The sequence below is a fragment of the Topomyia yanbarensis genome, chromosome 2 (genome assembly GCF_030247195.1).
Source record: "Topomyia yanbarensis strain Yona2022 chromosome 2, ASM3024719v1, whole genome shotgun sequence".
Lineage (NCBI taxonomy): Eukaryota > Metazoa > Arthropoda > Insecta > Diptera > Culicidae > Topomyia > Topomyia yanbarensis.
The window spans coordinates 5,368,987-5,389,749 of NC_080671.1; the positions used below are offsets into that span (position 1 = coordinate 5,368,987).

Genomic DNA, 20,763 nt, shown 5'->3' on the forward strand with positions numbered 1-20,763 from the left:
AAAACGATAATTTTGGACTCTTTAGACACACATTAGTGAGTAAATGTGTCAAAATGGAAAATTTTTCAACTTTTCGCTATTTTTTTTTGTTTTTTCGAGTTACAGTAAGATTCCGTTTTTGGCACGTTCCGTTTTTGGCATGCTCCCATTTTGGCACACTCCGTTTTTGTCAACATTCTTGTTTTACATGATAAATCTTTTAAAAGTGTGCAATAGATATTTTTTGTATCAATTGACATTACATTTGACTTTATTTCCAAACATGAGAGTCATATTAATCTTCAAAAGCCCAAATCATTGTTTTTTCAAATTTTGTTAAAATTGTCTCATAGTTTCAATACTTTACTGTGATAATTTTGCGATGTTTTTCGCAATGTTGTTTTAAAAAAGCATTATGCATTTAAAGGTTAACTATATACTATATTTGTCGTATTTAATGATAACAATAAGTATAGAAATGTATTGTTTATGTATAATACAACTGGTATCAGTGTAAGTAGTGTTAGACGGAATCAATTTTTATAGTCGAATGCAGATGAATGTGCTACACCGCATAATACAACGTCACTACAAAACTTGGCACTAAATTTGCAGTACATATCGAAAGCTCGTATTTAGGAATACAAAACTGATAGCTCCCAAATAGTTTACGATGTCTTTGGCAAATTTGTTAGTTCTTTTGGCGATTTTGTCAAATGATTGGAATTAGGGTGGTCCTTGTGGTTAGGGTGTTCAAAGTACCGACTGTTTAGATGTGTGAAGTTTACCTGCGCAATGCCCTACAATATAACACAAATAAATTAAAGCAAGTTTGCTGAATAAACAAGGCTATCTATATTGGTTAAATTGTTATGATTTTTTTTAAAAGATTTGAGGTAGGGTGGCTCTTGAAAAATCGGGTTGCTTATATTATCTTGAATTTTCATAAAGAAAAGATCACAGCCCCAGGAGCGAAATCAACACTACCATGCAGTGAATTGTTTGTGTTTTGACGTCCAGTGGACCGAAGAAAAGTGATTCGAATTAAATGATATGTTATACCTTCGTAATGTGGAGCATTGCACTCGAGAAGTGCGCGAAAGTTGTGAGAATTCTACTGGACGATGCACAATGTCGCCTAGCCTCACAAAACCTCAAAATTTTATTTTAGATTTTTCCTGATTTAACCTTTTTCTCTGTTTGTAAACGGGTTGAATATAGAGGTGTGCGCCACGCCGCCGCCGCGCTGCGCCGGCGATTGCATGTAAAAATAGTAAGCACATTTGCTTGACGCCGGCGCGCCGCCGACCTTTACCAGAAATCGGCGGCGCGGCGCACACCTCTAGTTGAATAGTCTTTTCAAAATATTATGTCTTGAGGACAAAAGATAGATATTTTACAGAACTTCAAAGGTGAAATAGATGATCAATTCTGAAAAAATGTGTTCCAACCTTTGTTATTCAAATGAATATATCGTTTTAGTTAAGATTATGATTAGGGTCGAACTAATTTCATTAGTAAGGTTATTTGCTGGACTTATACTTACCATTCGATTTAGTCGCTAAAGGGTCTTTTCGCACTCAGAACTAATAATAAATCGTGCATTAAATTAAAATTATAATGTTCAAGTGGCTGTACTTTCTGCCCATACGCATACAAAAGGTGATTTTTCATGATATGTCTGAAGGAGGCGCATGGTAGTGTTTGATTATCCAGGGTTCGCAATATAATTTATAAGTGTTATAAGTGTCTCAACAATTGAAAAACAGTGTATTCCGCTAAAAATTCACTAAACCAAGTTTTTTGAAAATGAATTTTCAGATATAGTGCACTTTATAGTCGTAAATGTTGAATTTGCAAACCTCCCTAGGTGCCAAAATTTTCTGGTAAATAGAAATAATAAATTAACACCAAATATGAATTCAGCGACTTAAAATTACCCTAATGTGAAGTTTTCATCAAATTCGAATCCCTCTTGAGGTTTTGACCGACTTTTGTATGGAAGGTGATCACTGTGCGAAGACTGAATTTGATAAACATATGAATAAAATTCAATTTTCTTATTATTTTCTTTCATATCATTCCATTTCACACATGATTAAAAATCCTTGAAACATTTTTGAAGTCGTAAATTGAAAATCCAAACTTTAAAAATAAGGTTCAATTTTTGGCACGGTTCCTGTTTTGGCAACTGCAAAAATTAAATTGTTGCCAAAAACGGAATCCTACTGTACTAGGATATGAAAATCAAAAGTTTTGAACATTTGAAATGCACAACGGGAAGTAATTTCGACAAAATGGAAATTTAAAAATGCGTTTAAAATTAGAGGAGTGCCCAGTGCCGCCGCGCCCGCTGTTGCAGGTAAAAATAGTAAGCACGCCGGCCCGGCCCGGCGCGCCGCAGATTTTTACCTGAAATCGGTGGCGCGTCGCATACCTCTATTTAAAATGTCAAAACCTATTGATTTTCAACACCTCGTAACTCGTAATAACAAACAATGTTTATCTGTGAAAAGTTGAAAATTTTTCGATTTTGACGCATTTACTTCCCAAAATGTGCGTTTAAAATGTCTAAAACTATTGATTTTCAACACCTCTAAACCGCAATAACAAACAATATTTATTTGTGAAATGTTGAAAGAAATACAATTATCTCATTTTCTATATTTCCAATTATCCGCCAAAGTACGGTATTCAATATTTTACCCATTTTCAATACCGGTTCTTTGTCGACATGTCACATAACAAGCAAACCTGTTTTTCTATTGTCGCGACCATTCGCAAACGAACATACATGTCACAGTTCAGTAAATGTACAGCCGCTTGACAAACCAGTTTTGTTTTGAAACATGTACAAATTTTATGACATGTCACGGGGAAAATGTATCGTGTCATAGTACACGCACTTGTGTCACATGTCGCAAGAATCCGCAACTTGTACATGTCACGAGCAAACATGCGACCAGTCACCAGATGACTGGTCATAACCATGACATTTTCCAGCTATGAATCCCAACGCATCACCTGTTCATCGACTTCAAGGCGGCATATGACAGTATCGACCGCGTAGAGCTATGGAAAATCATGGACGAAAACAGCTTTCCCGGGAAGCTGACTCGACTGATCAAACGATGGACGCTGTACAAAACAGTGTAAGGATTTCGGGTGAACTTTCCAGTCCATTCGAATCTCTACGGGGACTGAGACAAGGTGATGGACTCTCATGTCTACTATTCAACATCGCTCTGAAAGGTGTGATGCGACGAGCCGGGCCCAACAGCCGGGGAACGATCTTCACGAAATCCGGCCAATTTGTATGCTTCGCGGACGACATGGACATTATCGCCCGAATATTTAGAACGGACTGGTGGTAAATGCGTCCAAAATAAAGTATATGCTGGTAGGCGGAACCGAAAACGACAGGATCCGGCTAGGAAACAGAAGATTTTGTATACCTAGGATCCTTATTAACGGCTGACAATAACGTGAGCCGTGAAATCCGAAGGCGCATCATCAGTGGAAGTCGGGCTTACTATGGGCTCCAGAAGAAACTGCGGTCAAGAAAGATTCACCCCCGCACCAAATGCACCATGTACAAAACGCTTATAAGACCGGTGGTTCTCTACGGGCACGAGACTTGGACCATGCTCGAGGAGAACCTGCAGGCGCTAGGAGTTTTCGAGCGACAGGTGCTAAGGACGATCTTCGGCGGTGTGAAGGAGAACGGTGTGTGGCGGCGAAGGATGAACCACGAGCTCGCTGCACTCTATTGCGAACCCAGTATCCAAAAGGTGGCCAAAGCTGGAAGGATACGGTGGGCAGGGCATGTTGCAAGAATGCCAGACAACAATCCTGCAAAGATGGTGTTCGCTAATGATCCGGTTGGTACAAGAAGGTGAGGAGCGCAGAGAGCACGATGGGCGGACCAGGTGGAACGTGATTTGGCGAGTGTTGGGCGTAACCGACGTTGGAGAGCTGCAGCTACAAATCGAGTATTGTGGAAACAAATTGTTGATTCAGTGTTGTCATGAAATTGATGATTGAGAACTAAAAAAAATGAATGTGCTATCTTTATGATATCCTAATTAGCAATGCAAGCAAACATTGCACATGAACAAAATAAGGCTACCTATGAAAACTATCGATGTTTTTAGCAACGAAGATTTGAAATAAATTTGAGCGGCCCAAAACATGCATTAACTGTACTGAAAACTTTGCATGACGGATATACGGAGCCTGCGTGCTTTATTATTATTCTATCTGCGCAAAAGAGAAGCAAGTAGGTTGATCACAAATAGATAAGAAGTCTAATAAGGAGTAATTTACTGATTTAGTACGAAAATTTAGAAAAAAAAGATGCAGGAAATATAGAGCAGGACTCTCGCTTTTCTCGCATCTTGGGACATGGGAGCAGGAAACCATTGGATCAATTCTTGGCTTCTTTCGCCGGATACCACACGGCCACTAAACGGAATTGGTCCGGAGCACAAGATAATAGTGATATCGATCTTCTAGTGGATACCAGTCCCTTGGAACAGAATCGCGCAGTTTGAACGATAAAGCAAATAAACTTCTGATTTTATATTCGTTTTTCTCTTCTTATTGGTGGCTTCGATTTTGGTAAAGGCACAATAAGATTACCTTAAATAGCCGTCTAGCAAAGGGTTGGGAGCAAGTCATTTCAAGAACCTTTCATGGGCATCTGTATTCAGAATCACTCGAAAGGGGAAAAGTTTACTTTACTCAGATTAATTTTGAGTGGCTTTCGCTGGATCTGCGATTCCTGATCCATTACCATTACCTACTATTATCGAAAATTCACATTAATTTCATTCTACAAGACGATGCGTTGTAATATAGAATAATACATTTTCATTTTTGGTAGCACGCTACACAAGTGTTACATCAACTAATTTTACTCCTTCCAACTTGAGTAGAATAATCTTTGGCTTGCTTAATCGAGAGAAATACCAAAAATCAAATGAGTTTCTCTGCTGGTTTCCTCAGATATCACTCGGGATCAGCCTGTTTCTTTTGGCATTCACATAAACAGTTTATATTTAGTGTTTAACTGGCGTCAATTTAGTTTCAGTTACTGACGAGATGAAATAGAAGCAACGAAATCCAACATTTAAAAGTTAGGAGTTCTGCTCTCAGACACAATTTCATGCATTTATTATCCCCCTTTAGAGAGTAAAAATTTGGCATAACTTTATTCTCACAACATGGATTTCAAGATTAATCTATCATACACCTTCACTACATTTCGAAACGACACTGTTTGGCTGACATATTTTCTCTCGCATTTGAAAAAAAACTCATCCGTACAGGATATTACCGACAGTGCAACGAAGCGCAATAATGACCAAAGCAAAAACACACACCTGATAATTTCCTTGTGATACTGCAAGCACTCCTTCATTCTCGAAAGCATCGCCTGCTCGGACCGGTTGTGCTCATGGATCCTCTCCAGTGACCGTTTCAGTGCTGCAATCCGCACCAATCCGAACAGTGAACAGGTACAGTAGAAGCTGGTGAACGGGATGTACATGCAGCAGGCCGGCAAGGTGAGATAGATTTGCAGGATAAACACTATTTCGTAAATTGGCGTCGCGTGTACATCGACGCCCGGAACGAACACTCCGTACGGGAGGACATTTTCCGGCGAGAAAAGAGGATAAGTCACAAAGCAGCCACTGATGAATGCTCCCAGCCAGAGGTTCGATTTGGACAGGATCCGTGCTCGACGGGTTAGCCGTTCCAGCAGAGGCCGGATGTCGTTTTGTTTCTGCAATTTATCTCCCGCTTCAATGACTAGTTCAAACAGTTGCGCGAATCGGATTATTTCCTACCTCCAGCTCTTCGTACTCGTCGGCTATTCCCTCGAAGAAACGTTCAAACTTCCGCCGGTTGGTCATCAGAAACGAGGTCCGGAGCACCAGATTAAAGTACAGCACCGTAAAGTATCCGTCGATTATAATTTTGTTCATGTCGCCGGTGCCGGACAGTATGATGTGAAACAGATTCATAAATTGAAACACATTCAGCACCGCAACCGGGATGCAACCGACCAGATAACTGTGCCACTTGGTCTGTCGGAGGTAACCCCAGAACAGCCAGACCCGAATGTTCACGCTGATTATGGGGCAGTTCTCGATCAACATGGTTGAACGGCGGTGAAATGAGCATTCGCGTCGCTGGGCAAATGGTTTTAACCGTGGTCAGGCTGCAGAGAAATTTTATTCCGAAGCGAAAATACCCGAACAGAAATTATTATAATAAAGCAAATTGATGGGGTAAGCGCGATCCGACACGCAACCGGATTTTTTTTTTTGTTGCGAGGCACGTGCTGCAGGTCACATAGCATTTCCATGGCCAATAAGCTGATTACAGAGGAGGATATTGAATGACAGTAATTTTGTAATCGATTTCGAAATATATTGTATATTTACGGTATTCAAACCGCTGAACTGGACAACCACCAAAGCGTACTAGAATATAGGCTTTGAATTTTATTTTTTTGATAATATATGACTGGAGTTATCCCGTTTAGAAGAGCATAACGAATTGATATTCAAATGATATCTTCTATTTATAAGTATTAAACCAGCAACAATTTTAACTTTTTTCGGAACACTACGCCAGCCAGAATTCAATTGGTAATTGGATGCACAAATCATATGCAAAATATGAGCTTGTGGGTTGCTGTTTATAGAACACCCGGTTCTTTCCCGCATTACCGGCAACCCTGCAGTGTAATAACAAAAAACGCGACGTGAATTCTAACCGGTTCGTTTAACCGTTGTGTGTCCGACGCGGTACCCGGGTACCTTTTTAAGTTTCAATTAATTAAATTCCTATGTTTTATCCATAGCTGGAAATTGAAACTTTGTGACATCTTAGAACTTCACTAAGTCAAGCTTTTGTGCTAATAATATTGTTGATATAGTAAGGGTGGGAGTGAGGAGGGGCTCCTGAATTTTTTTACTACGTAACAGGCCGACGTGGGTACCCGGGTACCCACAAAACTAAAATGCCCGTAACTAAGGTAATATCCAACCGATTTCGATACTTTTGACCGTTTTGGATTCAGGAACTCACCCACTTTTGGAATTGGTAAAAATGCATCGGGTTACTTCATTTGGTTCCCAGGAATCCGGGTTTCCGGAAGCAGGTTCCAGTGCTGAGGTACTATTTGCGAACTTCAATGGAATACTAGCAATATGGGTATCAAAATTCTTGGAATTGCATCAGTAGGCTGTATCTCGTGGTTTTGGAACCATTTGGTAATTTGACCCCGGAACGGACATTCCGGAGCAGGTTCCCGTGGGGCCGTGAGTGGCCATTCCATTCCAATTCCATTTTTCAAATTGCCATAGGGTCCCGTAACAATAGAAAACAGATTTCCGAGACAATTTGAAGAGTTTTGATACTCATATTGCTAGTAAATTATTAAAATTTACAAATCATATCCTAGTACTGGAACATTACTCCGGAAAATCCGGATTACCAAAAACCAGATCCATTATTCCGGTTCTATTGTACAGAATCAAAAAGTAGACGAGTTCCTGAATCCAAAATATCTAAAAGTGTCCAAATCGGTTAAAGGAAGCCATAGTTATGAGCATTTCAATTTGTGGGTACCCGGGTACCCTCGTTGGCCTGTTAAAGGTGTTTTTTTTGTTGGACACATAACTGTTAAATACGCGTTAAATTTCGAAACAATTCACTAGTTTCTTGCACAATCACTCCTAACCTCAAAAGGAATGTTGAACGACGAAGTGCAACCAGATGTGCGGAACGCAGCCGCTGTTTGTGTGAAATTGCCAGAGTTCTGGAAAACTGATCCTGAAATGTGGTTTGCGCAGGCTGAGGCGCAATTTGTATTAGCAAATGTGGTAAAAGACGACACAAAGTTCTACCACATTGTAGCCAAAGTGGATCAATCTGTGATATGCCATATTACTGATTTGGTATCGAAGCCACCTCAGCAACAAAAGTATCAGGCTCTAAAAGCTCGCTTTGCACTATCCTCTGAAGCACGATTGGAACGACTACTCAATGCATCAGATCTCGGCGATATGCGTCCGACGCATTTGCTAGCAAAAATGCAGGAAAAATCAGCTGGCCTTAATGTCAACGAGAATTTGCTAAAGATGTTGTTCTTACAACGGATGCCAGCTCACATTCGTCCCGTTTTAACCATCAGTGATGGAACATTAGCCAAACTAGCAGAAATGGCCGACAAAATGTTGGAACAACCTCAAGATTCAACAGTTTCAACATCATCAACAGCAAACGATCAGTTGGATCGCATGAACAAGCAGATAGAAGTTCTCAGCGCTGATATTCGTCGTCTCAAAGCTAATCCAGATACTTATCGAAGTCGGTCTTCGTCGAGGTCCCGAAATTCCAACGATCTGTGTTGGTATCACCAGAAGTACGGAGCAAAGGCTCAACGATGCAAACAACCATGTCAGTTCCGTTCAAAAAACTAACTTCTCGCTCACCTGAGTCGGCTGAGGTGGGCGGATCGTTTGAAAGCCGACGTCTCATGTTGTCCGACAGAACTAGTGGTCTTCGTTTCCTGATTGATACAGGTTCCGACGTTTCGATTGTGCCAGCCACAAGAAAAGACAAAATGTGTGACCCGATTCCTTTTGTCCTACATGCAGCTAACGGTACAGGCATCAAAGTATATTCTTCAAAATTCGTAACAACCGATCTAAGACTGCGAAGAAGATTCACATGGAATTTCTTAGTAGCAGATGTTAGCCATGCGATCATCGGAGCTGATTTTTTGTCGCATTTTGGATTACTCGTCGATCTGAAAAATCAGGTCTTGATTGATGCGAAGACCTCCTTGCGTTCGTTGGGTAATATGGTGACCACGCATACTCACAGCGTCACCACAATCGGAGCGGATCATCCATTCCACGACCTATTGGCAGAATTTCGTCAAGTTACACTTCCTGCAACACTACGAGCTGAAATTCAACATGAAATTACGCACCACATTATTACCAAAGGACCTCCAATAGCGTCGAAGGTGCGCCGAATGCATCCTGACAAGGTAAAAGCAGCAAAAGAAGAATTTGCCTTAATGGCGGAGCTTGGAATATGCAGACCTTCCAGCAGCAGCTGGGCCAGTCCACTCCACTGCGTTCCCAAGAAGAACGGGCAGTGGAAATTCGTCGGTGATTATCGACAGCTTAACAGAGTTACCACCCCGGATCGATATCCGGTGCCGCACGTGCATGACTTATTGCACCCATTACAAGGTAAGAACATTTTCACTACCATCGATTTGGAAAGAGCGTATCACCAGGTACCAGTTGAGGAAGCAGATATTCCTAAAACGGCCCTTATAGCGCCATTCGGCTTATTCGAGTTCACTCGAATGCAATTTGGATTGTGCAACACCAGCCAGACCTTTCAAAGCTTTATGAACAAAATCTTCGGCGATCTGAACTTCGTAGCAGTGTTCATAGACGACATGTGCATTGCCACATCATCTCCAGAACAGCATAGAGAGCATGTTCGCACTGTGTTTCAGCGACTGCAGAGTAACGGCTTAGTAATAAATGTCCCAAAAAGTTTTTTTTTTTCAACCACAAGTAGAGTTCCTTGGCTACCTTGTTGATAAAGATGGCATTCGACCGTTACCATAACGTGTACAAGCAATAAGCGATTATACACTGCCAACAACTGTGAAGGAGCTACGCAGGTTTTTGGCTTTGCTAAATGTTTACAAACGGTTCATACCTAAAGCGGTTGATATACAGTCACAGTTACGAAAGCTAATACCTGGCAATAGGAAGAATGACACTAGGAACCCGAGCAGAGTCTGATAACAAATTGAGAACTAAACTTGATGTTGTGATGTGGTAGGGAATGATTGCTCAGGTTGTTATCATTTTGGTCGTTTTAACGGTTAAAAGATCAAAATCGAAAGCAGAAAAACTGCACTATGACATCAAACAGAAAACTATTTATGCTATCAGTGAAAGCAAATTGAAAACTCATTGAGATGGTGAAATATTTCATTGATAACAAAATAAGTAATCAATTTGATGTTTGTCAAAGAAATAGAAACAAACATTTTTTTCTAAAAATGTAAGCACATCAAAATGAGATCAAAATATGATGTCATATCTGAAAATGTTTAAACTGATATCAAAATAAGATTTCAATTTGATGCTTTATATCAAAATATGTTGTCTATTTGCTGTAATTTTGATGTTGGACTTTGCTCGGGAAGGTGCAATGGGACGAGGATTCAATAGCAGCCTTCGCACATTGCAAGAGTTCTTTAGCTGAATCTACTCTATTGCACTATCCTGACTCTTCCAAAATGTTAGCATTAACGATTGATGCTTCCAGCACAGCGGCTGGGGCAGTACTTCAGCAATATTCCGGATACTTATGGCAGTCATTGGGATTTTATTCTGAAAAACTCACCGAAGAAGTACTCTACGTTTGGACGTGAGCTTACAGCAATGAAAATGGCGGTTCGATATTTCCGTTATTTTTTGGAAAGCCGCAAATTTGCCATATTTACGGATCATAAACCCCTTACACATGTCATGTCTACCAACTCCTCGTGTAGGCTTCCTCACGAACACAGATACTTACGCTACATATCGGAATTTACAACTGACATTCGTCATATGGTCAAGGCTCCGAAAATGGCAAACACAGGCGAAATTATTTTTTATCAAATTTTGCGTCAAACTGTTTGTTTTCCGTATGTATATAACCTCTAATATTAAAAAATTTGAATGGTGATCCCAGAAAAAAATTTCATGTCTGTTATTTATGAAAGTTTGTTAATGCTACTTGCATGACCTGAAAGTGACTAAAAGACCGTTATGAGATAAAAAGGTAAACAAAATTCATATTTTCAACATTTTGCTTGCTACCACATTTTTCTATCGTAGTCTAATTTAAATTTGATGATATTGCTTGAAAAAAATTGATGAGTATGGATTATTGCTTATTTTCACTTGTGAAGTAATGGAAACCAAATAACTTGTAACGTGACAGATCAAAAATTCAAAAAAGTTTTGTGGGCCACACCAACAGCATGCATACAATGTCTAACCTGCATTTTTTCTTATTACTTTGAGTCTACTTTTTGAAGGTGTATTGTGAAAACTTTAAAGTTTTATTAATTTTTAAGAAAATTTAAGAAAACACAGTTTATCTTATGTAACGTGCCAGGTTTCTTCTGCTGTAAAGTAATTTTATCAAGTTTGATTCAATTGCGTCAATATTGGTGATCATCTTTGATTCTGATGAAACCTTTTACGTTTCATGTATATGGGAGACTGAGTATTTTTCAATGTTAAACAAACAATTTTTCTTCAAGAGTAATATTTAAAAAGGGCGTATGAGATCTTGAATGCACTACTTTCAATATATATTTTTCGAAAATCGCCATTTGTGCAGCAAAACTATATGATAGCGAGTTCTAGGGAATTAGTTGTGTGTGAATATTTTTTGGTGAAATTTTTCAAAAAAAAAACAAAAAATGTTAAAAATACAATTATATTGTTAAAAAAATGAAAATAGAATTACAGAAAAACAATGTTTTTGTTTGTTAACGAAAGCCTGGAAACTGATGAAACTATAATTGCACTATTAGGAAGTTATTAGTAAGAAAACATTTTTAACTTCAAGTATTCTTCTAAATTTCTTGGTATTTGCCAGTCATAAATATAATTTTCTTATACAATATTAATACTAAATATAATTTCGAAGCAAAATGCTCTTAAGAAATTTTTTTCGAAATATTTTGATTTTTTTTCAACAAAAATATCTAGTAGTGAAAATACGCCCTTTTAATAAATTACTCACAAATACCAAACGCAAAAAACTTAACACGTTTAAAATTTAATTGCAAATAAAAAAACTTTAAAATATAATTGCATCGTAGAGAAAATAACAATAAAAAGTTTTAACTTATTTCAATAATTTTTTTTATTTTGAATTTTTATTTAATTTTTTTTTTAATAATTTAGGGTAAGTGTACCAGTTATAGCAATAGTTAGTTTAGTCTAGCATATTATAACGATTTTTTTGCAAACCAAAAGTCACATTCTTTGCAACTTTTCAAATTCAGGAAGTTGCAATATCCGCAATAAGTAAACAAACAATAAAAATGCAGATATTATTCATTGTCGTTCTTAAAATGGTTTTGTAATCCGTTCCGTTTTACACCAGTTATGGCAATACTGTTCCTTTACTTACCACATACATGTACCAGTTGTGACATATGGTGTGTGCCATTTGTGGCATTACTGTGTACCGTTTTTGGATCTACTGCATACTTATGTATGGCAATTCCCGAAAAAATGTTCTTAAATTAATTAGCATATGTGTACTGGTTATTTTATCCTAAATCTGATTCGCCTTCGTGTTGTTTGTATTATTCACAGTTATTAGTATGTTGAACACTCTAACTCTTCTAAATTCATGAGATTAACATCCGTTTATGCATTACAATCAAGAAAATCGACTTGATGTCCAAACTTCTCCAATGAATAATCAAATTATTCTTTCATTATGTCTTGAACAGCTTAGTATAAGTCTATAATGCAGTATGATTTCATTAGATTGTCCATAAATATTAAATCAAGCATAGTTTTTTTGGATATTTGTCTTTATTTAAAATACTCTCATTTCATCGCATAAGTATACAAGAAAAAAAAATTTATTTCATTTTTCTTTTTTTTTTGTTTCTTCTTGAGTTCTTCTTTCTTCATTTCAACCTAGGCTTTTTTGCGCTTGCGTTTTTCAGCTTTAAGCATCTTAATTTTTTCGCGTTTAAGCCGCAAAGCAACTCGTTCCTTGGCTTTTATCAATTTCCGTTCTGCTATTTCCTTCTTCTTTTCCTCTTTTCTGCGCATTTCCTCAAGTCTCTCACCAGCCGTCAGTACGGGATATCATGATTTGGAATAGTTACGATGCTTTACACTACGACGTGGTGTTAGTGGAAGTTCAAAAAAAGAAGAAAGTCTACGCTTTCTGTTGGATTGTTGACGGTTTGTAACTTCCTGGAGTGGTGTGGATTGGCAGGGGTTCTCATTATTGTTCGGTTCATCTAGAAAATATACAATTTCAACTATGCTAATGTTAGGATTTTTTGCGTTCTTACTTATACATTTATTTGACTGCTCAACTAATTCAGAATCTTGCAGTGGATTGTTAGAAATAATATTTAATACATTAGCTATCGTCTCTATTTCCAACACCGAATTTTCTGTTCCACTTCGTCCATCTTGCCTATCTGAATTGAAAAAAAATGTTTATGATTGAAACTTACAGCCTTGTTAATTCAAAATTCTACCACCTATTTCAATCGGCTGCCGAATCTGCGAATCAATCAATTCGTATTCAACAACAATTTCTTGTGAACCGTTCCGTGGATCAAAGCTTTCGATACCTTGAAACGAATTTAGTATAAAAAAATTTAACTTTATAAAAATTCAATCATGTTACCATATTCAGTTACTTCATGTACTGCTAAAGTGGATTCGTCATCATTTGTACCTAGATTCTCTACAATACCGAAATCATTGCAACCAGGTTCTTAGAAATTTTCAATAATGATTGGATCCATCCCAACTGTTGGAGCTCTATGAGGCCTGACGAACGGATGCACAAATTCGCGATAGAAGAAGCGTATAATTCTATGGGTACTGTTGCGGTTGCCAAGGTGGACAACGGGCTATGGTACGAAAGTGTGGGATGGGTAGATGCATCATGTAGTACTTGTTTACGTGCAATGCATTTAGTATAATCTACACTATCAGCTCTAAAAGGGTAAAGGCCACAACTTTGAAAGCCATTTTTAATGCTCTCCGTTTTTATGCCTTGCTCTACTGCCTGCGAAAGTGCCCTACCAAAATGTATTAATGTGAACATTTCTCCGCAAGTGTTCAAAGCGCCAACTTTGAACCACACGTCTCCATGAGTGGTGTTTGGATAAAGTGATACCAATATAATACCCAACTCTTGACAAAGATCTGCCACCTCCATTGCTTTATGGGAAGCGTGATGTAAAACCGAAAATTATCAACATCCACCCAGCCACGATCACTAAGTCCTATAGCCCACTCGCTTGGAAAACTTTCTGCTACTTCTTTACGCATTCGTTTTCCGGGTAGGATTACTTGAGGAGTAACTACCGCACCGGCCGCACTGAAGGAGAACATTACCGTCACATTTTGTTTCCCAGGAGCTTGTTCTACTTCATAGACGTTACGGGACCCAGTTCGAGCAATAACTTCTTTCGTTTTTGGATGAAGATAGAAGGAAGTTTCATCGCCATTGTAGATCCTAGTTGGGTCTTCCATAATATCAAAGAATCCATTTTCCAGTAACCAATCTTTAGTCATGGTGAACCATCCACGGATATCTCCTTCACTAACTCGACTACTGGCCGTCGTTACCGCTTCCGGCTTACGCAGTGAAAGACCAGGATTTCTTTTTTTTTTTTTTTTTTTTTTTTATTTCAATTATAGAGGTTTTAACCTTAAGGTCATTCGCCTCTTCGGGTTAGAAAAATCTCTTAGGAAAAATTTCTAACCCTATGTACGGGGTCGGGACTCGAACCCAGGTGCGCTGCGTACAAGGCAATCGATTTACCAATACGCTACGCCCACTCCCCGTTTATTTAATTAATTAATTTAAGTTAATTTTGAAGCGAAACAAAAAATAGTTTCCCTTTTTTGCTGATTTTTCTTGTTTTCTTGTTAATTTTTTATAGTTTATATTATTTTATAGTTTCTTCTTAAAAAAGCACCAAACCATTTACGGCCTAAACCAAAAAATCTTGTTGTTAACATGAATATTAAGTTTGGCTTACGTGACTGTACCTGGTATGTTGTTTTTAAAAGGCGTTTGGCGAGGATTTGATGCCAAAAACGCTTTTACTTTTGCCATCAGAGCTGCACGTGTAACAGGAAAACCCCGGTCTTGCATTCCAACCAACCAGCGAACAATACCGTCTTCTTTATTTTTAGTGAGTACTGACCGAGGACCTGTGGTGTTTTTGTTTTGCCAGTTACCACTCATTCGGTATCGAATTGTGGACATAGGAGTTCCGTACATTTTGCAGGCCTTGTATAACGTCATTTCACCCTTCCGTATGCTTGAAAGTGCACTTGTTAATGGTTTCTTCCGAGCATTTTTCACTGCCAGGTTTTCGCTTAGAACCAACCATTGTACTTTGAAGTTTATACTGAACAGTAATTAGGTATGTACAATCACACAAAACACTAAAAAGTTATGCCTAGGCAGTTATTTGCAGAGTCGTAGAATGTACACAACCTTATAGCCACAATTGGAACAGTGAAAAAACGGCCTACTTCGCACGATGCGAAATAAGGAACATGGCTAGTCAGGTGTACCAGTTGTAGCAGTAGTGTATGAACAAATAAATATGGATAAATGGAGTATATTTTTTCTTTTTTATTAAAACTACTTGTATTAAATTTGCCTAGAACGCTATTTGTTAATATTTATTGTGCGTATTGTACTCATTTTTTATTGAATTGGAAACGTGTATTCTTAGCTGAACTAGTAGGTTCACGGCGGGTATGACAATTTGAAATAAAATAACAATAAAATATTGCAACACTTTTGTAATGATATCAAAAGGATCCAAAATAAACAGTGCATGTATTATAGTTCCACTCTGTAACAATGAATTTGGTAGTAACCAAAGGTTTTGTTTGATAAAAGTGTTTTTTTTTTCAATGATGCCATAACTGGTGCTATTGCCATAACTGATACTCCTACCCTAGTTATAGAATGTATTTCAAAATGGGTTTTCAATTCAAAATGCTCACGAAAAATTATCCTTCAAAATGCAGATGTTTTCAAGTTATTTTGGATTTTCTTTCGACATAATATGTTACTTCGTGAAATTACGACCATTTCAAAAGTTTTTCACGTTTGTTCATCAAAACCAATATGTTTTTCAAAATAAACATGAAATTTCCCGTTAGTACTCAGTTCCTAGATTAAGGATGATTTGTGTACGATTGTCTTGATATCCTTGCTTCAATAAAAATTCAGAACTGTAACGTGACAGATTCTGGTTGTAACGTGACAGATCATTGAGAATACTCCATAAAATCGGAAACAAAGTTTTTCTTCAGGAAAACTATATTTCAAATTATTCTTTGCTTTCTAAGCTTCAACTTAAAACTGTTTTTATGCAAATTTGGGGGCCAACGGAACAGACTTTTTCTATTTAGTCGGGCAACCTCCAAACTCACTGCGAAAATTGTGTAACGTGACAGACGTATCAAAATGACAATAAAGTGAAAAAATACTTTGATAGAAAAAAACTTTCTGTAGAAAAAATGTGCGGTTTAGTGACCTTAATAATGTGCAGTTGTGATAGAATATGGTTTTATTGTTTTTGCTTACTTATCTTATGAAATATGCGTAAAAATGTAACGTGACAGACAGAAGCCTTGACCATATAAGTGGTATGGATAACACTGTAGCTGATGCCCTCTCTCGTATTCAAGCGGTTACAGCAATCGATTTGGCATCCATCGCTAAAGATCAGGCCACCGATGAAGAACTGAAGCAAATCATGATGTCACCGTCGTTGAAAATCGAACTGATTCGCATTCCAAACATTTCTCGCCCTGTATATTGTGATGTTTCCGTTCCAAACCGAATTCGTCCTTTCGTTCCAGAGAAACATCGGCTCGCCATAATGCAGCAACTTCACGGTATGGCTCATCCTGGGACACATTCAGAAGGCTCATTTCAGATAGGTTCGTATGGCCCTCTTGTAACTATGACTGTTACTGGCTAGCACAAGCATGCGACTTACCTTTGACTATAACCTCGGGGTGCTCCTATCTGCTTTGTTTCTTCTACGTCGGCCGCCGTTTCGCGCCGACCCGAGTTCGCGCCACTTTCCTCGATCGCGTCACTCACTCTCGCACTATGCCGTGTACGGCTCTGATTCCTTAGGCGGTTTGGGGAGGCCGAGCGGTTAATTTTAAGGGTTTTCGGGACGGAATGTTCCGAATTATACGGGTGGAAAATAGGTGTAGGGAAGACACTACCGGCGGATGATTCGATGGCCGGCCTCGTGCGCAAGGTAATTTATTCCCTTTATAGGGTTTACTTTTACGGGCGGAATTATGCTCCCGTCTGGGCGCCACTCGCGACACTTTTTCTTCCCTATTCGGACCGGTATTTGCACTCCGGTCTTACGGAACAGTTCTTCGTTCTTGGTTTATTAATGTCGTCTCACTAAACCTTTTAGTATTAGGCCTTCGGCTACACACACGACCTTTTATCTCGCGATCTGCACTTTGGTATTGGCTCTTCGGCCACACGCGCGGTTTTTTTAGCGATATCACTCTATCGGGAAAACGTCTGCACTGTCCAGTAGCCAAAATCGAAGAGAGCGAGATCTCCTTTTCGGCCTACGATGAGCCCTTTCTAGCCCTGGTCGCTACCAATTGGGGCGGATGGAGCCGAACGCCAAGAGCGAGGCGCACTGTGTGAGGGGATTGCTGGCAAAATGCGTTTTTGCCTTGGTAGCGACACTCGAGATTTGAAACGGCGGTTGTTTTCCCTAAATGATATTTCCTCTCCCTATCTCCTATTCACAAATTTAGATTTAACAATTTATTTCTATTTTATTTTATTTTATGGGACATGGACAAATGTAACACTCTATGAAAAAGACGTTAATCAGTTGGCCATGACGTGCATGGATTGTCAACTCTCGAAAGTCACTCGTCACACCATCTCACCTCTTGGTACATTCTGCCCTCCGAAGACTAGATTCCGGCACATACATATTGATTTGGTGGGTCCTCTACCACCATCGAAGGGAAAACGATATATCCTCACAATTATAGACCGCTTCACTCGCTGGCCGGAGGCTATCCCGTTAGCAGACATGACGGCACCTACTATTACGATGACGTCAACATGGATTTCACGGTTCGGTACTCCCGAAACAATAACATCCGACCAAGGCCGTCAATTTGAGTCGGAATTGTTCCGCGAGTTAGCATACACCTTGGGATCTCACCATATTCGCCCGACTGCCTACCACCCACAGTCCAATGCACAGTGGTCCAGATCGCTAATTTAGGAGGAATTTTTACTTTCTGACAAACCTGTATAATTTAGCCGTATCATGTCTTAGGATGAATTTGTGTACTTTAGAAGATGCTTCTTTTTATTGGAATAGTTATTAGGGTGGTTCTAATTTATCTAAAATACGAAAATAAACTTTTTACTGATGAAAGATAGAGCTCCACAGTCTTCCACAAAGTTGTAAAGTAACTTATTTTGAATAAATTTGTTGAACATATTAAAGCTCTATCTCTTTTAGTTTTTGTTATACAAGAAATTTAAAAAAAAAGATTAGGGTGTTCCTGAAAAAAACGTTTTTTTAGTATAACTTTCGTATCTTTTACTTTTTGTTAACACAACCTTTGAACAGCTTATTGAAAACTTCAAGCCGAGTATTTTTCTCCAAGACACCGAAGGTCTAACTTTTTTCTTTAAAAAGTTATGGACACTTTTCGTTAAAAAAATAGCCTATTTCAAGGCTCAATATCGCTGATGCGGGCACCTAAAATTGAATTCTGTTTCCACCACATGAAAGACCATACTTATTAGGATATTTGAGCAAAAATTGGCGAATACGATATTTTTTTAAAATTTGCAATTTAGATTTAAAGTTTGTAGTTTTGCAGGTTCAACGCATTAAAGCATTTACACACATATCGTTGTATTATGAATAAAGCCACTTTCAAATATCATTCTCTCATCGCAGCAAGCTTTGCATAAGTGAAACGACTGTCAAAAAAGGTTTCTGATTTTATTCGTTTTAAATAAAACTAGTAAATATGGATATTAGTCGAAGAGAGTTGGCGAATTTGCTTATTGCTGGTAAAAAGACAGATGAACTGCTTAAGTTCATTACAAGTAGTAATCCAAATGTAAAATTGAGACTTGTTAATGTTCGAAAGAAATTTTATATTTTGTTAAAACAACCTTTGAACAGCTTTTAGAAAACTTCAATCCACGTTTTTTCATAACTCTGAAAGTCTAACTTTATACTTTCAAAAGTTATGGAAACTTTTCGCTCATAAATAGCCCTTTTTCAAATGTCATTATCTCTGATTGGGGCAAATAAAAGTAAGTTCGGATTGAACCATAGAAAAGAACATACTTTTAAGTATATTTGAGCAAAAATTGGAAAATATTATTTTTTTTAAGCATGTAATTTTAAATTTACTAACCAAAGTTTTAAATTTTATCGCATAGCGACATAAAAGAAATTGCCTAAAGCCTTTGTATTTCCTTTTCTGTTTTGCTTACATATCAACAATACAGAATGTGTTCATTAAAAATAATTTGGCTATGACAACAATTTATGATTTATATAAGGAGAATTTATTCAATGCCAATTAATTCAAAAGTAGATGCATTGCATTTTCAGGTATATCCAGCGGTGCTCGTTGAATTCGACGTTTACATTTAAGAGAAATTATAGGATCTGATGAAACAAGAAGTCTCTTGAAAACGTCATCAAGATTGACGAGTCGATCGAATTTGCGTGCGTGGAATTCTCGGAATCTGCGAATACTTTTATTCCTGGTTTCTTGAACTTCTTCACTGCACATACCTACTGGCAGCATGTTATGTTGAATAATGCTTCCTCCATGGACCAGGAGTTTATGCACGGTTGGTGAGAGAGCGTACCAACCATACAGGCGTACATAAAGCAATCGTGTATCTTCGGCGTAACTCCGGTAAGCATCCGCGTTAATTCCCAATTTGCTGTTGATGATTGTTAATAGCACATACATACGTTCTAGCAACATTTCGTCCAACCCGGTTTCTTCTGCAACGACATCTCGGTTTCTGAAAAATTTTCGAGCTGTGTTACCATCGTTAGAATTTCCGCCACCTGGCAAAGGTTCGCTAATACGAAGACCTAAACGGTCACGTAACGCTTGTCGAATTTTTATTTGTCGTTCCTTAAGCTCGCTGGTATTTTTGCCTACGCGCCAACGCGGTTTTGCTAGAGCTAAACGGTAAGCCATATTCAATAGTAACTCCATTGCTCGTATTAATGCATGTAAAGGTGAAAAAACATATAAACTATCCGGTGGATCGCTGGCTTCCAGTAAAGGATCATTCAATCGCTTTCCGGAGCGTTTGCATATATAACACGCTTGAGACGGTGTACCTGTTACGTCATTCACTACCTTCGTATCAACCATGGAAAATATGAAGCTTGAACTAATCGGAATCTTGCGCATATTAACATTTACTATAGTCGGGACTAATTCATCGATTTGCTTGTTCATCGCGGCAACTTCATCCTTTGTTAGTTCAGGATTTTCCTTCTTGAAAATTAATTTTACTGGTCGGCACAGGGATACTGAAGATGGAAAATCATTATTCCAAAGAATGCAATCTCTTGACTCATCTTTCCGGCGACTAACTACACGTAAAGGTACTATAGATAGAGCAAATATATGCGAATCGTTATACTCGAATAGTTCTCCATTTTCATCTTCGTCAACGCACATTTGCTTGTATCTATGTTCAAGTGGAAAAGAGACTGTCAGTCAAAGTTTAGAAGAAAAATAATGTTGCCTACCGGGAATGGTTGCTGCTTCCATCGCAGCCCCACTTAAAGATAACAAACGTATTATCCTCAGGATGCAGTGGTAGAACTCCAATATTCAGAAACGAGATGAGTCGTTCCAC

At 38.3% G+C, this 20,763-nt stretch overlaps 2 protein-coding genes across 2 annotated transcripts in view; one reads left to right on the plus strand and one right to left on the minus strand.

Annotated features, from left to right (window-relative positions):
* The window catches only part of LOC131678667 (odorant receptor Or2-like), a 128,560-nt gene that overhangs the window by 36,107 nt on the left and 71,690 nt on the right, over positions 1-20,763 (minus strand). The window contains exons 2-3 of the mRNA XM_058958911.1: positions 5,832-6,205; positions 5,364-5,767 (exon numbers count right to left, since the gene is read on the minus strand). Of these exons, the coding sequence (XP_058814894.1) occupies positions 5,364-5,767; positions 5,832-6,143 (716 nt within the window). The 5' untranslated portion in view covers positions 6,144-6,205. The remainder of the gene's footprint in view (positions 1-5,363; positions 5,768-5,831; positions 6,206-20,763) is intronic.
* On the plus strand, positions 7,746-8,477 carry LOC131678379 (uncharacterized). Its single transcript, XM_058958462.1, has one exon. The coding sequence runs from the start codon at positions 7,746-7,748 to the stop codon at positions 8,475-8,477; it is 732 nt and encodes a 243-aa protein (XP_058814445.1).